General features: G+C 36.5%; 1 protein-coding gene across 1 annotated transcript in view; it reads right to left on the reverse strand.

Annotated features, from left to right (window-relative positions):
* Positions 1 to 21,288, reverse strand: part of PDE11A (phosphodiesterase 11A) — a 356,500-nt gene that overhangs the window by 308,675 nt on the left and 26,537 nt on the right. The window contains exon 2 of the mRNA XM_090268071.1: positions 1,905 to 2,063. Coding sequence (XP_090124197.1) covers positions 1,905 to 2,063 — 159 coding nt within the window. The remainder of the gene's footprint in view (positions 1 to 1,904; positions 2,064 to 21,288) is intronic.

The raw sequence follows: 21,288 nt of genomic DNA on the forward strand, positions 1-21,288 counted from the left end.
TAAGAAGGGGGACTAAAGTTTTTAAATCAGGAGGGTAATTGGAAAGGTTGAAGAAGAAAATGCTACTGTGGGAATATGGGATAATTGCAGAGGAGAAAAATATACCATATAACATGTGGAGGAAGAAAATACTCAAATGAGATTGAATCTAAGAAATAATTTGCCTGGGGATAAATAACAAAACTAGGAGAACATTTTAACTCTTTGGAAAAATGAAGTTTAAAAATAAAAATTTATGTTTTACACTTACCTAGTTTCTTATATTTTTTGAAGTATTATCACTTATAACCTTACTTAATTCTCATGCTGTAAAATGGTGGATAGTATAACTAACAGATGAGGAAACTGAGAGTCAGAGAGTAAGTAGCTCACCCAAAGCAGGTTGCTTATCCTTAACCAAGCATGAACTTGGTACCGGTTCTTGCTCTTAGAAAAGCTAAACACCAATGCTGTTCAAGACAGGTACAAAGCCCTGTGCAAACCATTCAGAGCTCTTGTGGCCCTAGCTCCAGAAAACAAATCTAACAAAAGTGAAATCAGAAATTAGAATTAAATATATAATGGGATCTTATTAAATAAAAAAGGCAGAGTGAAGGCAGGACTCCTTCAGTGTATAAACTAAATATTTGGGAGATACATGGGCATGTAGTTGTTGTGTTTAGAAAGACACACAACTCACGTCTTTCTATCTAAATCCTTCTAAGAGGCACATTATTATAGGAATCTGTCATCTTTGATACAAATGCACAAAATTAAATTTTTGTTTTATCTGTACATTTGAAACATTTGCATAGTGACCTACATTTTGTAAATTTCTAACGTCCTCACCTCTCACTTGCCTTTATCTTATGAAGGCCTATGTTTTCTTCAGCATTCAGATCAAATACTATCTCTTCCAAAAAGCCTCTTCCGATTTTTCAATTGAAACTTTCTTAGACACCCATAGCATGTTCTAGAACATCTTATTGTTGATCTAGCCCTCTGCCTTGTGCAGCTCCAGGATGGCCTACCACATTTGAGATTTCTATTTGTGCTTCCTATTATATCAACACACATGCCTTGTACATTGTTGATGTTTATTGAATTGTTAAGAAATTATCTGAGGTCCTATCATGCTTTAAGTGTTTATAAACCTTTTCCGGGATTTGGGTCATTCGAATTCAACTATAGAAATGGCCTCAATAAAGTATCTTTTTTAATCAAATAGAATATGGCAGTCATTACACTTAAACAAATTGTATTAATATTCCACCAGATTCTATTGAATATGAAGTTCAGAGCTACAAAGCCAGTTCCTTGAAAAGCTTCTCTTTTAATATGAGATAGTGAATAAATTACTGGTGAAAAAGACCTTAAAATTTCTGAGCAAAAAGTACATCACTTCTACCAAGGTCAACTGCTCTTCAGGGATAAAAAATAATATTCTTTTCATTACTAATTTGGAATAACAACGAAGTAACATTTCATTTTTTTGAGATTTTTATACAAAACAAATCTTTGCAGTAATTATAAAAATACAAGAGAAAGTGCTGAGTTTCTGAAACACAGTAATCTTTCTGTCTTTCCTATTTTCTCTGGGGCCATGTGTGGTAGTGGTTTGATCCTTGTTTAAAAAGCTTATTTATACGAAAGATAAACAACAGGAACAATAAGAATGCTACTGAAGCTTGTAATGAAAAGCAAGCTAAGAAAAAGATTAAGTCATTATTTTCATTTATACCACATTCTCTAAAACATTAAAAAAAAAAACAACCTCCCATTACATTTTGTATAATATGAGAAAAAGCTCTTTGATTCATGAATAGGCTAATCCAACAGCTATTCACATAAATTCCTGTCCTTGTCAGGGAGAATAGCAGTCAATGATCAGAAGAGTGTAAGTCACAAAAGGCATGAAATCTTACTTTTTCATCATCTTCAGTAAATGGAGCACCTTCTGGAGTCTTATTTATCGCTTGAGCCACACCAATAATCTCACCATCACTGCTTCGGATAGGCATGCACAACAGTGATTTTGTCTTGTATCCAGTTAACTTGTCGATTTCATCATTGAATCTTCGATCCTAAAAATAAGACAGAGAAAGTATCAACTGCAGAAAGGGAGAGAAGTAGGCAAAAGTGGGTTTACACTTGTGAATACACACAACACAGAGTTAATAAAGCACCTATAATAATCATAACCTGCATGTCTTTTTCTATACAAACAACTGTAAACTTACTTTGCTAATAACCCCTGTATCTCTGTTTATTGTAATTTCTTAAGGGTAACTTTACCCCACAAATTTTTAATAACAATAACAGATTTGATTTCATGTTGAATTCATCAAAGAAATATAAATGAAAACAAATCACCACCATAGTTGTTAGCCAAGAGAGAAACTTTAACCCTTACTACAACAACATATCAAAATTAGGGAAGGAGCAAATGTTTTTAAATGGAACTCCACACTATGCTATATATTAAAATATGTTACTTCATATAGCCAACTGGCTATGAAGTGTCATGTTCAAATACATAATAAATATACATTAAGCACTGTGAAAAATATTCAGAAAAGCAGTAGTTTACTTTTGGTTAAATGATCCTGTAAAAAAATGAACCTATGAGCCTATCCTGATACTTTTAAAATAATAAATTTCAAAAAGTGTGGTTGGGAGGGAGGAGACAAAATGTTTCTTTATAGAATTTCAGCTAAAAAATGTAGAAGGAACGGTAAAATTATATAATACCTATTTTGGTACTACCAATATAATAATGGATACAAGCAAGGACCATCAACACAGGCTGCCACCATTGGATGAAGAGTTGTTAAACGGGATATTCACATAATCTCAAAGTGACAGCCCAAAGATTGTTTATTAAATTCAAAGAGAAAAGATGTCTTTCTCATTAAGAGATCTGATAGACACCACCTTAAACAAGTAACATCACCGTTAATGAGACAAAATAAGATCATGTGCCTCCTGATGAGATTCAATAGGAGGACACACATCACCGAAAATATTAAGGAAAATGCAGGTTATTGGTCAATCAGAAGCCTAACCTGGACTCCTCAAAATTGTCGATATTGTGAAAGATGAAAAACGTTTTAAAATAAAAATAAAATAAAGCCATGGAAGCTGTGCTGATTTAAAGAAGACTTAAAGGCACTTGGAATTTAAATAAAATGTGTGATCCTTCATTGGAAATTGTTATGCAATTTTTGGAGGGGATAATTAGAAAAAGTTGAACATGGGCTTTATGTTAGGTAATATCAATGTGCCAACATAAACTTTCTTTTTTTATGTACTTATTTTTTAAATTTTTATTTATTTATTTTTAGAGAGAGGGGAAGGGAGAGGGAAAGAAAGGGAGAGAAACATCAATGTGTGGTTGCCTTTTGAGCACTCCCAATTGGGGACCTGGCCCACAACCCAGGCATGTACCCTGACTGGGAATAGAACCAGCAACCCTTTGGTTTGCAGGCCGGCGCTCAACCCACTGAGCCATACCAACCAGGGCTAAGATAAACTTTCTTGACTGTGATAGTGGTATTGCAATTATGTAAGAAAATATTCTTATTTTTAGGACATATATGCTAGAGTATTTTGAAGCAAACTGTTATAATACCTTCAACTTACTTTCGAATGGTAAGAGAGAGAAAGTGAAGGAAGAAAGGAAGGAAGACAGGAAGGAAAGAAGGGAGGGTGGGGAGTGAGACTGAAAGACTGAGAAAAGACTGGCTTCTGAAAGGGTAAGAGCTCCTAAAAATGTTCCAATGAATGTGATAAACTAGATCTAGGCTCACTGCTTCAAATTAGGGGCTAAAGTGAGGCTTCTCCCAATGCCTAGATACTCTTGTTAAAAGATGCTTACAAAACAAGAATGGAGCACAGCTGTCTACCACCATCTAGAGCTATGAATTTTATCTGACTAAGGACCTAAGGAGGCTAACTGTGGACAAGCCTCAAGACAAGACACTGCTCATCTTCTGATGAGGTCTGTGGTATCCCCAATATCACAAGGTCAGGAGCCCTTAACCTCCATATAAGGCCTGGTCTTTTCTGAGGATCCATGCAGGCCACCCTACACCCTTAACTAGCGAGGGAAGATTCCTGAAGGAAAGAGGGAAATCATAAACCCAAACAAAACCAAATTTCCTGCTCAAAATGAGCCTACAACCAAACTTTCAGAAAAACAACAATTGGTACAATTAACTTTTTAAAAAAACTCACTGAGGAATCATTATGTGTCAGGCTGTGCACTAAGATACAGAAAGCAAAAGAGGAATCATTCCTGCCTTCATGGAACTTACAATCTAGTAGGTGAGGCACATGACATAGAAACGTATAATCATAAATTGTGGTGATACTGAGGAAAAGATCAAGGTGCCATGAGAGAGACTTAATTGGAGGGACTTATTTTTATAAGGATCAAGAAAGGTCTCTCAGAAAACAAGACAAATAAGCTGTGATTTGAATCATGAGCAAGAATTGGCCAAAGAAGGGTAAAAAGGACTTTCCAGAAAGCTGGAACAATGCATGTGAACTTGAATCATGAGTAAGAATTAACCAAAGTATGGTGGAAAAAAACTTTCCAGGAAGCTGGAACAATGCATGTGAAGGCCCAGAAGCAGGAAGAAGCAAGTTTCAAAAACTCAAAGGTCAATGTGGTGAGGGCATAGGGAGTCAAAGGGAGAATGGGGGAAGTGCCAAGTCTTACAGGCCTGGAAAGGAGTTATATTAATCCTAAATGCAATAAAAAATCATTAAAGATCTTAAAGCAGAAGGATCACAGGATTCATTATCCAACACTTAGCATTATCTGAAATTATCTTTTAGTTTACTTGTTCTCTCCCAACTAGCATATAAGGTTAAAGATAGCAGAGATTTTGTCTGTCTTGTATACTGCTTCATATATACAGGCATTTTGGTAGATGGATCATGAAGATAAGAAACATCATCAGGGAGAGATAGGGAAGAGGCTTGAACTTTAATAACAGTTTCCTTCTTTAAAAAAAAAAAAAACATGAAGCAAATATATTACAATCTTAAGATTTTATGAACCTCAATGTCTTATTCTTATCAAAATCTTTGAAATATATTTTAATAAAAAATTTAAAGATCATTTTTTTTTAAATTAAGAACTTTGTGGAAGATAACACAGGAGTGGCACAGGGGAACCCAGTGAGGACATTTCAGTGGTCCAGGCAAGGCGAGAGGATGGTCTGGGTAAAGAGAAAGGCAGCAGAGGTAGCTGGGTATACTGGAAGTTCAGTCTACAGTATTATCTGATAGATGATCATTTGGGGAGGGAGGACTAGAGAAAGAAGAATGAATCTCACATTTTGAGGAACTGTATAGATGGAAGTGCCATTTCCTGGAATGGGGAAATTGAGACAAAGATGAAAGTCTACAAATAAAGTCAAGAAGGTTGATAAACCAATTTATTCGGCAAGGTGAGGTACATCCTCTGACCTAAATCAGTGGTTCTCCACCTTGGCTATATGTGAGAGTTAGCTGAGAAGGTTTTCGAAATACCAATGGCTGGGCTCTACCACACGACAAATTGAATCAATCAATATTGAGCACTGGTATTTTTTAAATGCTCATAGGTGCTCCTCATATGAGAACAATTTCCTAAATGATAAAGAGCTTAGTCATGAGTGAGATCAATAAAATTCATTGATAGAAAGCTTTAAAAGGAAAGGAACAAGAAGAGTGGCATGAATTCTGGTGGTTGCATACCAGTGGTGTGGACCATGTTAGACTGGACTTGAAAATCCACTCTGGAGGAGGCATGGCCTGTCTGCTCCGACCTTTGTGATAACCTTCATCCCTGGAGAAGGGCCTAATCCACCAAAGTCCAACTCTGAGTAGACCAACCACCAAGACTGTGGAGTATTCATTGCCAAACTATCCAAAGCCATGTAAGAACAATAGAACAGTTCAGCATGACCCAGGGGGCATGTTATAAACCCTTCCCACCATCTCTCCAATTCTCTACACCAAGCTGATAAACTTGTAACCTGAGGAAAAATTATAATTAGGTTGATATATGTGGTAAGTGTTAATATTTTTATTTAGAATCTGAAAAGATTTATTTCATTAAGTCTTAAAAATAATGCATCTTAAAACATGGTTTGTCCGTGTCTCCATTACACTTCTTATGGGCTAATTCTCACAAATTAACTCCAAACTTGATATAATCCATCTAAGGGAAGGTCAGGAAAGATGATACAATAGCATACTTTCCTAATGTGTATTAATTTGTAGATCCATTTTCCAATTTAAAAATAATTGTTATAGAGGTCATAAAAGTTCAAAAACAAAAGACAGCAAAAAATAGGTTTGCAAGCCAAGCAACGACCACAAATGAGGTACTGTAATAGTGGAGAAAACAAGGCATTGTGTGTGGAACACAGCTGGGGACCACAAAAAGCCTAAGGTCAGGAAAAAAATCTCCCAAAGAAAGTGAAATGTTTAACCTGACACCCAAAGGATCTGTGTCCCAGGAAGAGGAAACAGTAGTCAAAACTGGCAATAGAAAGCTGGCAATTTTTAGGAATTAAAGAAGAAGAAATGGCTTTCAAGGAAAGTCAGAGATGTGACAGGAAAGACCAGCTGGAGGCTGATGAAGGGGTGCCTGTGACCAGGTTTAGAATTACAAATTTATCATAGAAGAAGGGAAGTCACTAGAGGGTTTTAAGAAGGTGGATGAGAGAAATATGACTGAGTCTTCGTTTTAGAAAAAGCACTCTGGCTTATGTGTAAAGGATAGACTGAAAGCAAGAGATCCAAGTGAGAGATAAACCATCTCTGGACTGGGATGATGATTAGTGGTGGTAGGGGTGATGGGAAATGGGGTGACTTAAAAGATCTTTAGGAGGTGGAATCAATAGGACTTGCAGATTAATTTGATGAAAAATTGTTAAAGTTAGAGAAGTAAATAATAACTCCATTTATCTGGTACAGGTACCTGGATGAGTGGTGGAGTGAGCACTGAGTGAGGAACACACGGAGGGACAGATTCTGACTGGGGAACATAAGTTTGGTTGTGGACCTTTTGAAGTTTAGTAGACTATGGGCCATCCACATGGTGGCATTGCCCCCAAAGTAGTTTGAGGTATATAAATTAATATATTCTTATAGGTATATTATACCTATGTACACATATTTTTTTAATTTTAGGAAAAGGAGTTGGACTGGAAAGGAGAGACTATTTAGGTAAGAATGAGGGACTCTGCTCATTAACTTTTAATCTGAGGTCTTCAGGAATTCACCATACTCACAAGCAAAGCTGCACAGAATGCCAGGTAAGGAGGAAAGAGGACTAGTAAGAAGGTAGAAATGTTGGGCCTATTGTTGCTGAAAATGGAAACTTGAATAGAAAACTAACAAATGCCTCCAGGATTATAATGAAATATCACATGGAGAATGGTGTCCAATTTTTATTCATCTCCCTTAGGACAAAAGAAAAAGAAATTATGTACAACAGGAGAATTTTCTAATAAATTAAAGTAAGGGCTTCTTTAATAGGGTTGTTAAAATCTAGAATGAGTTTTTTATGATTGTGGTAGAATCTTCTAGCTTCCAGCGTTTTTATGTCATAATATTTCCCTATCTCAGATATCTTAAGTATAACTGCTCTTGCGAAGTGCTGGGATCTTTTCAGTCCCTTTTGTGCAGACCTATTTTTTGCATGTGACACTCAGCTGTAATTTTTAATATTTAAAAAGACAAAATCATAAGGCCAAAAGCAATGTTTACTACTTAGGAATGGAACTGTGCCCACTACAAAGAGAACAGTAAATGCATACATTTCTGACCTAGAATCTCGCACTTGCAGCCTGTTCTCTAAGTTCCTGAGTTGAATATACGATGCCACAGAGCACACCCAGGAAACAGGTCCCACCTGCAAGGTCCGTTAAGGTTGTAGAAGGAACCAACTTCTGCAGTCTGAGCAGTTAGATCCTTGAGAAAAAGAGCTATGTTCATTGTACTCAACAATCCCACCAGCCCTATTTTAGAGGCAAGTTAAAAGCCTGAAGGCGAAAGGAAATCCATCCTCTCTGCTTTTCTCGGAGAAGCCACTCAAGACTCCTCAAGGTAGGAGAGAGAGTCACAAATCTTATCCAGGTCTCAGACTCATGGTAAGGATGGGTCACATAAGATCTATTTTGTCCCCTCTGTATTTAAGGCTTCTCTGCCCAGAATTTTATAGTAAATGTTTCCAGTGCTCATGATCAAGCCAAGGACTAGTTTTGAGTACCATTTAACTTATGTGAGTGATTGTTTTAACCACAATCTCAGCTCCACCTTTGATTCTTTATAGCCAAGATGTTCAAACTCTTCAAGTCTGGGAATGTCTGTAATGGTAATGATGTTTTTAGAACATCTGGATGAGGAAACATATAAATGCAAAGAGCCCCTACTTATTCCATAAAATATTTAATGTATTTTTATCTGAGCTATTGTGTCCAAAAGTTATGGAGAAAAGGTAATACAAGATATGCATGTATATATGGTATTTCTTCCATCTACAGACATTATTAGGTATTCATAAAAACAGAACAATTGTTGGCAACCCTTGCTAAAACTGGAAATCATTTGGGGAACTTTGGATAACTACTGAAGTCCTAGCCCCGCCCTGATCAATTAAGTAATTTGTAGGAGGAGCTGTGTAGGAGATTTGACTTCTGGCTGTCCATCACTTTTAAGAACCACTGAATTAGAGATCCCTTAATAAAGCCAAGGCCTCTAAGGATCTGAAGGGAACAGATTGTAAACCACTTCTTTAGTTTTCATAAGTTCATTTGCTAGTTTTTGTTTTGTTTTGTTATGTTTTCCATCCATTTTCCTCAAAGGCTTAAGGTATGGGGCCTGCAGACCTTCCCCACCCTGTCAGCTGACCCCTGCAAAGGAAGGTTTGGAGACCGAGTTCAGTCCCACATTTGATCTACATCATCTTTCAAATGCCTTATGGAGTTGTAATGCTGAGAAGCTAATGGAATATAAAATATAAAATGAATAAACCACTGAAACTTGAACTGATAGATTGCCAAATTATCTGAAGCTTAAATGAAGATTGCTTTTATTAGCATATCAATTAGTAACACTCATTTGGTTCTAATTCATAAAGCTTCTCCTTATATCTATGATTTATCATAAACAACAATTATTTTCCAGAAACTGCTTGGAAGGCTAAGCTCTTAAAATTTTTTATTAGTCTTTAATGATTTGAAAGGTACTCGTCTGCTTTTCTTCATACAAAAAAGGATAACTAATTGTTCTGAATTGATGGAAGGCTTGAGACTAGCTTACATAAACACAAGGAAATGGCATACGGTAAATAGATAGACAGTGCTTTTGGTCTCCCAATCTAATACTTGCTGAGAAGAAAAGTGCAAAATTATCATTGTTGTTCTTACCACATATTCACAGAATGCCATTGCTCTACATTAAACAAAAATCTTGTCTCTGAATTCTTTCACAAAATACTTGTAGGTGGTGGAGCAGTTTGTCAATATGTACAGATCAGCTCTGTTTGATAAATGTTTGAAAGGCACACATTCATTTAAGTCTCCTAAACAGAATTAGTGGTTAACAGACACCATGAAGGAATTTAATATGATGTTTCAAAATAGCCATTGTTATTACCAAGTTGCTTGGGAGATTACTTATCCTTTAGTTAAGTTGCTAAAGAAAACTTGGTTTGCTGATCTTATTTCTTTGTTCTTCCTTTATAATTGGCACTTTTCTTCGGTCCTGTCTTATGATTGCCATCATGACTGTTATTATTTATATTTCTTCTGATAAATACACCTCAAGGCAAAAGATGCAGAAAGATGGAAGAACCACAGCACAATTGAAACCAAAGTTGCTGGTGAGATGGTACAAAAGAAAATGATGAATTATTGAACTTCTTTAACAGATAACATAGATATCTATTACAGACTTATCACAGGAGCATAGGTATATGCCAGACTGAGTTAAAATGCAACTATGCTTTATAAGCTTTATTGTGTGTGATTAAAATGTCAGAGAAAAGGTCAGTATTATGAAGAAGGAGCTAGAGGAAGAGTCAGCTGGCTGAAGGCACCTCTCTTCCTGTCACAGTGGAGCCATCTAAGAACTGCAGTGAATCAGGAAGGCATGAGGCTGTAAGGTAGAACCAGGAAGGCCAAGGAGTCTGTGAGTATGGACAAGAGATGGTCATCATGCAGTTGTGGTTCAGATGACAAACTGTCAGAAAGAGAGACTATAGAGAAAGCCAAAGTCAAGACAGTGAAGTATGGAAGGCCAGATCAAGTCAGGAGTATGGCTGTTACAGTGACGCATTAGATAGTAAATGCCTCATCCATTTGTTAAAACCTGATAAGGCCACCTCCAACAGAAAGCCTTTTGTACTCTTCCCACTATGGGCAATTGAGACAACCTGAAAAGTGGCCCCAAAATGTAACTATTTTGTAAGCAGCTATTTCAATCAGGCCAGGTCCGGATCTTTCCAAAATTTATGTCATATATTGTAATTTCTAGTTTCACAGTATATATACTATATTTTAATTACATATTTTATTAAGGTTTTATTGTTACATGGTGAAGTTACTATTTTTATTTGACAAAATGTAATGTTTAAAAGTAATTTTTAAGTTTCCTTTAAAAAGTTCTAAATTTTTTGAAATGTTTTAAAAAATATTTTAAATTATCTTTCCTTGTGAAAACATGATAACTATAATAGAGTGGGTCCCTGATATTAAAATATACCTCAAAGTTACAATAACCAAAACAGTAAAATACTAAAAATAGAAAAAAATTGATGAAAGAGAATAAAAAGCCACATACATGTACATATACATATGCATCTATGTGTGTGAATACATGTATGTAGTTAATCAGAAGAGGAGCATTTCAAGTCAGTTGAAAAATCATGTATTACTCAATTGGTTACATAGGTGAGAAAAATAAGTAAGATTCTTACATCATACATCAAAATGAATTCCAAGCAGAATAAAGAGTTAAATATACTCATCTCTTGATGAATTGCAAAGGTAGAACTAAGGTTTACTCAACCCTACCAAGGCACATTTGTTATTTTAACATGAAATACTAGTAGAAAAAAGTTTAAATATTAATTATAATAGTCAATATTATGAGAACGCATATATCCAACATATTATCAAGTGAATCCTAAATTTGAACTCAGAAAAGCCTATAGCCTTATGTTCAAATGTTGGCCTTCTTTTCCATCAAATCTTTATCCAAAGTAGCAAATAAAAGTAAAACTAATTCCACTTCTTTAATTTGTTCTGTTTCTAACTGAAATAGAGTCATATCAGAAGTGCAAAAGATCAAAAGTTTTCAGTAGAAGAATGAATAATGAATGATAAACAATAAACTAAGTTATCATTTACTTTACTTGAAATTATATTAAAACATTTTATTGTTTAAATTGTTAAATATGAAAAATAAAATAATGTGAGAAATATAAGGGGAAAGTCTTTTTTTGGTAACAAGTAATTTATTATAAGAATGATGAATCACTGATGAAACATTACACTGTATTAGAAAGCAATTCTTGAAGAACATGGAAACTGATTGGTAATATAACCTCATTGTTATTTATTGTCTGATACATCCAACCTGACTGAGTGGTGTTTGACATTGTTTATTATAATACAAAAGGAAATTTAGTATCATTGGTTTAGAAAAAGACAACATTCTAAAGGGGGTTGGGGATGTTTTTCATAGAGTATGAGGCATGGCATACAAGGGAAAAGTCTTTCAATGCATAAGACCAAAGGAAGGAAGCATAAAGGGAAAGACTGATAGATCTGAATAATAAAAGTTTTCAAGTCCAACTTTATCTTACTTTTAATTGTGTTTGTATTATTCAAGTAAAATAAAATTGGAAAAATTTTTTTAAATGCATAGACTGATAAAGTGCTAAATTCTTAAATTAATGAGAAAAAATAAGCAATGGATAAAAATAAAAAATTAACAAAATAAAAAATTTTGATGGACTATAAATACATGAAAACTCATATTACAAGTATAGTTTTTTTCTATAAAATTGGCAGAGATTAACATTTAAGATGTAAACATACCTAGCTTTATTGAAAGTTTTTGTGAAAAGTTTACTTTTATACATTTCCGGTGAGAATACAAATTAGTGCAATATACATGGAGATCAATTAGGCAAAAAGTGGCAAAATCCTTTAAGATTTTTATACTCTTCAATATAATAATTTTAATTCTAGGAATTTATGATAAGGAAAAATTGAAAAGTACCTAAATATTCAACAGGAAATTACATTATGGTGTATACATACTACCACTAAAAAGTGTTATAAGTTATTATTAAATATGTTATATGTGATTTCATCATGACATGAGGAAATGATATGAAGAAAAGAAGCTTAGAAAGCAAGATAATTAGCATAGTTACTTTGGGGTGATGGGATTACCATCCAGGACAGCACTATAGCTTCCAAATTGTCCTCCAAAAAGATAGTTGTTATACTATTGGATTGCCAACAAAATAGAGAGGCAAGATTTATAAAATGACAACTGTCAAGTTGGAGGTGGGTCAATCTTCAAAATAATGTAAATGTGTGACAAATAGCGTAACACTCCCTACTTTTAGCAGGATATAGCAGAGGTCTAAATGGTTTTTTTTTTTTTTTAAGCATTATCAACCTGGGTATAAATTTGTTACCATAAAAATTAAGACCAATTAAATTGCTACAGAGAATACCAAAGGAATTTGATATTTTCTGAAAATCATAGAGAACAAAAAACAAAAAGATTGCCAAGATACTATAGTTGGGCAATGTTCTGGTTGTTGAAATGGATGGGTCTTTCAACTCTGACTCTGACCCTCTCCACATTTAATTGCTAAACATCATAACATCTTATGTGGCATAGCATATATAATGCTGGAAAACATTCTGATTTTCCAAAAGGATGAATACTGGAAACCAAAAACTAGCAACCTGATATTGGTTCTCAAAACAAAATTTTCAATTAACTATTAAACCAGTATGCGCAAGTTTGGAAGGAAATGATAAGGACAAATCTTTCAGCCATAAGAGTGTCTTTCAACAACAGAAAGTCCAAGTGAGAAAAGATCGGTCCTCATCAACAGGGAAGAGGACTTGGAACCAGGATGTCACTACTTCCCATCAACCTTCCAGGAGGATCCCTGGTGCTGGCTAGTTCCATATGTCCCTTCCCCACTGTAAACTTCTGTGTCATAGAAGCTTTTCTTTCCTGTCTCTAGTCCGGGCTCTCCATTTCACTGGTGCTCACCTGATCTTGGTTGCAAATAAGCAGCAGTGCTTGAGAGTATTTGGGTTACTTCCAGAAGTTATATAGCCATGTTCTCCACAAAACAACAGGGGCATGAATCTTCAGCCCTTCAATTCAGGGTGATGAGTGACATATCAAACTAAAGGCATCAACATGTAGTTCTTTCAGAGGATTGCTTCGATCACGAGGAAGCATTAGTAAATAGTCTGGGTAGACACAGGAGTGCACTCAGCATGCAGGATGCCTTTTCCTGGAAACAGCACCAAAATGCTTTCTAAGAAATGCTTTTAAGTAGGAGTCTTCTAGACAGACACACTGGAGAACTGAGTTAGTCTGAATTTTGGCAGTCTTATCTGTTATTCTGCTTTGGATAGGGTCAGTACACCTTTCTGACACTGGTCTCCTGCCTGCTGGCTTATTCCAGATAGTTCCTTGGCCAGCTGGCAGAATGCTACAGTGGCCTTCTTACAAACTAGATCAAGCCCTTAGCAGAGCCAGCCAGTTACAACATTCATCATATTTTTAATGCCCAATGCTGCTGAGTTAGAAAGATGGGGCATATTAGCTAGCACTCATTCTCAAAGGAACAACAGGGTCAAGAACCATTCTACAAATCTTAATTTACTTCTGAGAGTTTTCAATAAAATGAGCAATCAAGTTAACCAACTATAATTATTCCAGGGTTTAGGATCTTCATAGGATGGAATAACAGGAAAAAAACCACAACAAACACCGGGCTGTTCAAATCTATGAGACTTTCACATCGTGTTCCTTTACACAGAGAAATAATAAACTTTCAATACCTATGGAAACTCCAACTGCAAAACTTGGTAGTATATCAGTCCCTTTGCCTTGCTTAAAAAGAAAGATTATTTCACAGGCATCATTGTGTATTATCTCTGCCACCGTAACCCACCCATCAACATGCTTGTATGCAAGTATATCTGATACATCTATCTACACACAACACCCTACAACAGGACACTTTCTATTATTAGTCAAGTTGACATTGAACATTTATGAAAATTGACTAAAAGCTAGGTCATCAAGCTAGCCAATTTGAAATAACCATGTCAAATAATTGGTTTCATGCAAAACATATCATTTAACCCCAAATGCATGCCAGTTATAAACAATAAAAGAAATAACTAGCAAAACACAATATTTGAAAATTTTAAATATACTTCTGAAGAACCTATCAATCAAAAAAATCAAAATGGAAATTTAGAAAAATACCAGGTTGATTATAAAATTATTATATACCAAAACTTCAGGATACAGTTAAAGAGGTTCTTAAACATCTGGTTTTAAATGCTTACCTTAGGGGTAAAAAAGAACAAGAAAAGCTCAACATAATGAAGCAATTATCCAACCATAAAGAATTAGAAAAAAAGAACAGCAAAATAAAGTAAAATGAGAGAAAATAATATAAATAAGAGAAGTTAATAAGAAAGAAAGAATATATAATGAGGAAGACAAATAAAGGTCATAAATGTAATAAAATACATAATTTTTTAGAGAGAATAACAAAAGGGGAAAAAGAAAGTGATATTTAAAAAATCTTAAATCAAGATTAAAAGGCGACAAAGGTATAGTTACTACAGAGATTAAACAGATAAGATATTATGAACAGCTTTGTGATTACGAAATTGAAAACTTAGATGAAATAAGCAGATGCAAGAACAAGGTATGTTTGTGCTGGGGGAGGGGTTAGATTTTTTTCCTGTTAGATATCAAGACTTACTATAAGCTATGGAAATCAAGGCAGTGTGATATTGATGCAGCCATAGACTAATAGACCGAAAGAATAGAGAGCCTAATAATAAACTCATGCTTATATGGAAAATGGATTTAAGACAATGCAGACATTTCAGATATGAGAAAAGATTAACTATTCAATAAAGGACACTAGGTAAGTTGTTTATTCAAATAGAAAAAAATAAAGTTGTATCCCTATCCTACACTCTAAAAAAAAGAGAATTACAATTAGATTAGCTACTTGACATAAAACACAAATTATAAAACATTATAATATATATGTAATTATTAGAATTATATAGAATATGTTTAACCTCTTGTTTCTTAAACAAGCAAATAATGCAAAATTTAATGAAAAGATAAATTAAATTGCATTAAAATAAAGAACTTGAGCTCACCATTAAGAATGAAAAGCGAGCAATAGAGAAAGGGAGGATATTTGCATAACATATAACCAGTAAGAGCATTAATGTTCAGAAGATATATATAAAGAATCCTTACAGATTAATAAGAAAAAGGTATATTCAGTAAGAGAATTGGACAATTGACATGAGCAAGTATTTCATAGAAAAGGAAACACAAATAACATAAGACATATTTTTGAAAAGATGATTGAGGGGATTCATCATGGAGCATGTGTGTGCATGGCTTGCTGCTCATTGTAGCTGGCCTCTCTTTTACTGACTGGGACATAAACGAAGGCCCTGGACCTGGTGGCTACACAGAGAGTAGGCTCAGTAAGAAGTACCAGAGTTTGTGCTGGCCAAATACATATTCACCTTGAAAAGGATGACACGCAAAATATCAAGGTCATTAAAATGAATCTTGGATAGCTAAGTGACTGATCAAGAGTCTGTTGTCTTTGTGAAAATGATGCCAAAATTCCAGGCACTTCTATACTTCATGAGTAGAAGAAATTATCTGTGGCCCTGTCAAAGGAGAAGCTGCCATACTTAGATAATAACAGGCTTTGATATGTCACTCAGTAGGTATAAAGGGAAATGATGCCCAACATGCCAAAATATCATTGACAACTATAAGCTGATTACAGATACTTTCAAAAAAGATATTCAACCAGTCCAGTCAAAACAGAGGCACAGGTAAACACAGCTCACCTCCTCACACAATCGGAAAAAATTACAACCAAACTACAAAACAACTATCACCCAGAACTGTCAGAAAATCAAGCTGTATAGAAGTCTGACAACCAAGGAATTAAAGAAGTCACATTCATCCAGACAGGTAGGAGAGGCAGAGACATGGAGGTGCACAGAGAGGCATGGAGAAGCAAAGATATGGAATGAATGGTCACATACCCACATGTGATGGATATAAAAAGGGATACCTCAGAATCAAGACAGCCCAGCCTCATACCAGACACCCAATTCAGGGTTCTAGTGCCAGAAACATAAGTTCCCATAACTTCTGACTGTAAAAACCAGTAGGGGTTGGGGCAGCAGAAGAAATTGTGGAATTCTCAGGCATCTCCTCTTAAAAGGCCTGCAATGGATTTAGGACTTACACAGACTCATTACCTCTGGGCTCCAGAATAGGGGCAGCACCTGGAAGGGCACCAGTGGATATATGAGGAGAAATTGAGTTATCTAGCACCAGGGCAAGTGCCAGGGGACAGCTTCTTCCTGGACAAAACACCAGATGCCAGGCAGCAGTACTGTCCTCTTTCTGACCCTTCCACTACACAGAATCACAGAGCAGCAGCATCTTATCTGAGACTCTGTCAGCCTAGTTCACACGGGTTGCCCCACCATGGTGAATACCAAGTCTTCAACTCATCCAATTTGCTGGTGCACTTTTCTACAATAGGCCATGCTTCTAGACAGGGAGTCAAAGCAACTCTACCTAATACACAGAAACAAACACAGGGAGGCTGGCAAAATGAGGAGACAAAGAAATATGACCCAAATGAAAGAGTAGAACAAAACTCCAGAAAAAGAACTAAACAGATGGAAATAAGCAATCTATCAGATGCAGAGTTCAAAACACTGATTATTAGGACATTCAAGGAACTCAATGGGTACTTCAATGGTATAAAATAGATCCAGGCAAGAATTTACACTAAGTGAAATAAAGAAAAATTTACAGGGAACCAATAGTGGAGTGGATTAAGCCTAGAATCAGATCAATGATTTGGAACATAAGGAAGAAACACCATTCAAACAAAACAGCAAGAAGAAAGAATCAAAAAGAAAGAAAGATATATTAAGAAGCCTCTGGGACAACTTCAAATGTACCAACATTTGATTTGTAGGGGTGCCGAAAGAAGACAAGAAAGAACAAGAAATTGAAAACTTATTTGAAAAAATAATGAAAGAAAACTTCCCTAATCTGGCAAAGGAAATAGACATACAAGTCCAGGAAGCACAGAGAGTCTCAAACATGCTAGACCCAAAGAGGGCCACATCAACACACATCATAATTAAAATGCCAAAGATGAAGGATAAAGAATCTTAAAAGCAGCAAGAGAAAAGACAAGAGTTACTTACAAAGGGGTTCCTATAGACTGTCAGCTGATTTCTCAAAAGAAACTTTGCAGGCAAGAAGGAACTGGCAAAAAGTATTCAAATTGATGAGAAGCAAGGATTTACAACCAAGATTATTCTATACAGCAAAGCTATCATTTCGAATGGAAAGGCAGATAAAGTGCTTCCCAGACAAGGTAAAGCTAAAGAAGTTCATCATCACCAAGCCATTATTATATGAAATGTGAAAGGAACTTATTTAAGAAAAATAAGATCAAAACTATGAACATTAAAATGGCAATAAATCCTCAACTATCAACAATTAAATCTAAAAAGCGAACTAAGCAAGCAATACAGAAAGAAAATCATAGATATGTAGATCATTTGAAGGGTTATAAGCAGGGAGGGGGTGGGAGAATGAGGCCAGGGATTAAGAAGTACTAGTTTTTGGAAACAAGATGGCAGAGGAGTAAGTAGAAGCTAGACTAACTTCCTCCCAGAACTAGTCTGGATTTACAAATTGATTTTGGAGAAATCATCTGGAATAACCAACCGAACACCAGCTGGAGAGAAGTCTTATAACCACGGAGAGACAGAAAAGGCCGCTACATCACAACGTGACCGGTAGGGAGTATGGAGACGCGGAAGGGCTGGCTGGGCTCACAAGGGTGGCAGCTGAAGGGACTGAGAAACAGCTCAGCAGCCGGGGATTCCCCCTGAGAAGGGCAGGGTCTAAACCCCCAGCTGAACTTCCCAGCCTACAGCGACAGAGTGGAAAGTAAAATAGTATCCAGTTGAGAAAAGCGAAAAGCCACAGGGTTTCTTGCTAGCAGGAGAGAAACAGCTGGAGAAAAAGAGCTCTTAAGCGGATCACATATGAAAATATTTTGGCCCCCACTTACCCTGGGCTCAAGCGGAGGAAAGGCAGAGAGGACTGGAGATGCTTGGGGAGAGTTTGGTGTGGTGGCTTTGAGGGGAGAGCTGGGGAAGCGGCCGGCTGGGTCCCAGTGCTGACTCATCTCCACACTGCAGGCAGACCATTCCCGGCCAAGTGGTGTCAGCCTGAGGGGATGCAAAGGCCCTGCCTACAGGAATTAAGCTGCCACACCCACGGTCCTTAAGCCTGATGGCTAATCACAGATTGAATAGATTAACAACTAAGAAGCCAGACAAAGGCACTAGATCCCTGGAAGTCTCCAACAGGCTGCCTAGGCCCAGACTGGTACAGGATCTGACGCCACCAGGGGCAGATCCAGGAAGTGCAGACCATTCTAAGAAGCACCAACAAACAATAGGAGTCACAAAAATGGGGAGACAGAGAAACAACACCCCATCGAAAGGAAAGGTAGAGTCCCCAGAAAGAGTGCTAAATGAAATAGAGGGGAGCCAACTATCAGATATGGAATTGAAATCATGGATTATGGAGAAGCTCAATGAGCTCAGCAAAAACTACAAAGAACTCCAGAAAAACTACAGTGAACTCCAGAAGAACTATAAAGAACTTACTGAGAATTATACCAGCATCAAAAAGGACATGGAAGCTATCAATAAGAGCCAGGAGGAAATGAAGAATACGATCTCTGAATTGAAGAACACAGTAGAAGGAATTAAAAACAGGCTAGAGGAAGCAGAAGATCGGATCAGCGAGCTGGAGGACAACGTAGACAAAAACTCCCAGACAGTGCAACAAAATGAAAAAAGGCTGAACAAGACTGAAGAGGCTCTAAGACAGCTGCAGGACAACATGAAACGTAATAATATCCGTATCATAGGAATTCCAGAAGGAGAAGAAGAAGAGCAAGGGATAGAAAGCCTCTTTGAAAAACTAATGACAGAAAACTTCCCTAACATGAAGAGAGAAAGAATCATGCAAGTCCAGGAAGCACAGAGGGTCCCAATGAAGATGAACCCCAACAGGCCCACTTCAAGACACATCATAATTAAAATGCCAACATTCAAAGACAAAGAGAGAATCCTAAAAGCAGCAAGAGAGAAACAACTAATAACATACAAGGGTACTCCAATAAGGCTATCATCAGATTTCTCAGCAGAAACACTACAAGCCAGAAGGGAATGGCAAAATATATTCCAAGTAATGAAAAACAAAGGCCTACAACCAAGAATACTCTACCCAGCAAGGCTCTCATTCAAAATGGAAGGTGAAATAAGGAGTTTCCAAGACAAAAGAAGGTTAAAAGAATACATCTCCACCAAACCAGTATTGCAAGAGATGCTAAAGGGTCTGCTTTAAGAAGATGAAGAAACAGAGAGAGACAGAGAGGAACACAAGTACAAAGGGGGAAAATGACAATGAATAAGTACTGAAAGAAAGAAGGAACTTCTACCATTTGCAACAACATGATTGGAACTAGAGAGAATTATGCTTAGCGAAATAAGCCAGGCAACAAAAGAAAATTACCTTATGCTATCACCTGTTACAGGAAACTAATGAACAACACAAACAAATGAGCAAAATTGAACCAGAGGTATGTAAGCGAGGAATAAACTAACAGTAACAAAGGGGGAGATGGGAGGGAGAGAAGTGGTAAGAAGGGGAAGGGTCTAGTCAAAGAGCATGTATAAATGACCCATGGACATGGACAACTGGGTGGGGACTGAATGTGGGAGAAGGGAGGGACAGGGTGCAGAGAAGCAAGAGGGGGAAAAAAGTGAGACAACTGTAATGGAAAAACAAACAAACAGAAAAATTTTTAGAGGGGGGAAAGATAAAAATATAAAGAATAGAAATGCAAGTTCAGTGAATATTAGAAGGACAAGGTTTTTTCTTCACACTGTATATATTTTCTCCCTATCTGATCCCTCCAGAATTTGGCATTCTAAAGAAGTAAGTAATGACCTAAGTTTCTTTGCATAAAACTAATAAGACCAGTTGTTAATAACGATTTTTTTGACTAAGACTTTGACTGGAATGTCATGCCTAAAGGAGACATGCTTGGGCTTTGGTTGTTACCAAAAAGCCCTGAGCAACTGGGACTGACTTTCAAAGGTAATAAAAGTCCACGAGATAAAAGGCCTGGTACCTTGGATGGATGAGCGGTCCATAGCAATCTTTCCAGGGAAGGAACGAAGGTTGTTTTCCTGAAAGATGGCTAGAAGGGACCTTAAGGCACAATAGAAAACCAGGAGGACCTGGAAAAGACAGGCGTTTACAGGCAAGGCTGAATGCCAGGTATGTGGCTCAGCTTCTGTGCCCTGAAGGGCAGACTGAAGGTCACCCTAAATGTTCCTTACGTAAGTTCCAGCAAAGCAGAACTAAAGATCATAAGTGATCATTTGCTGCTCTTGTTGTGTTTATGCAAATGAACAGGATAAATTAAAAATGAACTTAATGCAGTCCCTTTAATGACAAGGAGGGTAATCTTAGGGAGAAAAATCAAGATTCAAGGAAGATCACAATGCCCAGTGGTAGACTATAAAGTAGTGCAGCTAACCGTCTTTAAAGTTTCTTTTCATTTAAAATTTGTTTTCATTTGAAAGTTAAACTATGTCTGTGGCATTATCAAAGATGTTTAATTTACAGGCAAGAAGAATGTCAAATGCCTTGCAACTGGATGTCTTTCTGATAAGACAGTCCTACAGATCTATAAACTTGTGTGTGGGTTATGTTACATAAATTAACATGTGTTTTCTGTTTTCAAAGGGCATAAGCCTATGATCTCATTACCTGAGTGATTGTCTGTACGTATAGGCCTCACTTAATCCTGTCTGCATTGCTGCCTCCTGAGACTCAATGGTTTGG

Source organism: Furipterus horrens, unplaced genomic scaffold (genome assembly GCF_987537825.1).
Source record: "Furipterus horrens unplaced genomic scaffold, mFurHor1.1.pri manual_scaffold_1, whole genome shotgun sequence".
NCBI classification, from domain to species: domain Eukaryota; kingdom Metazoa; phylum Chordata; class Mammalia; order Chiroptera; family Furipteridae; genus Furipterus; species Furipterus horrens.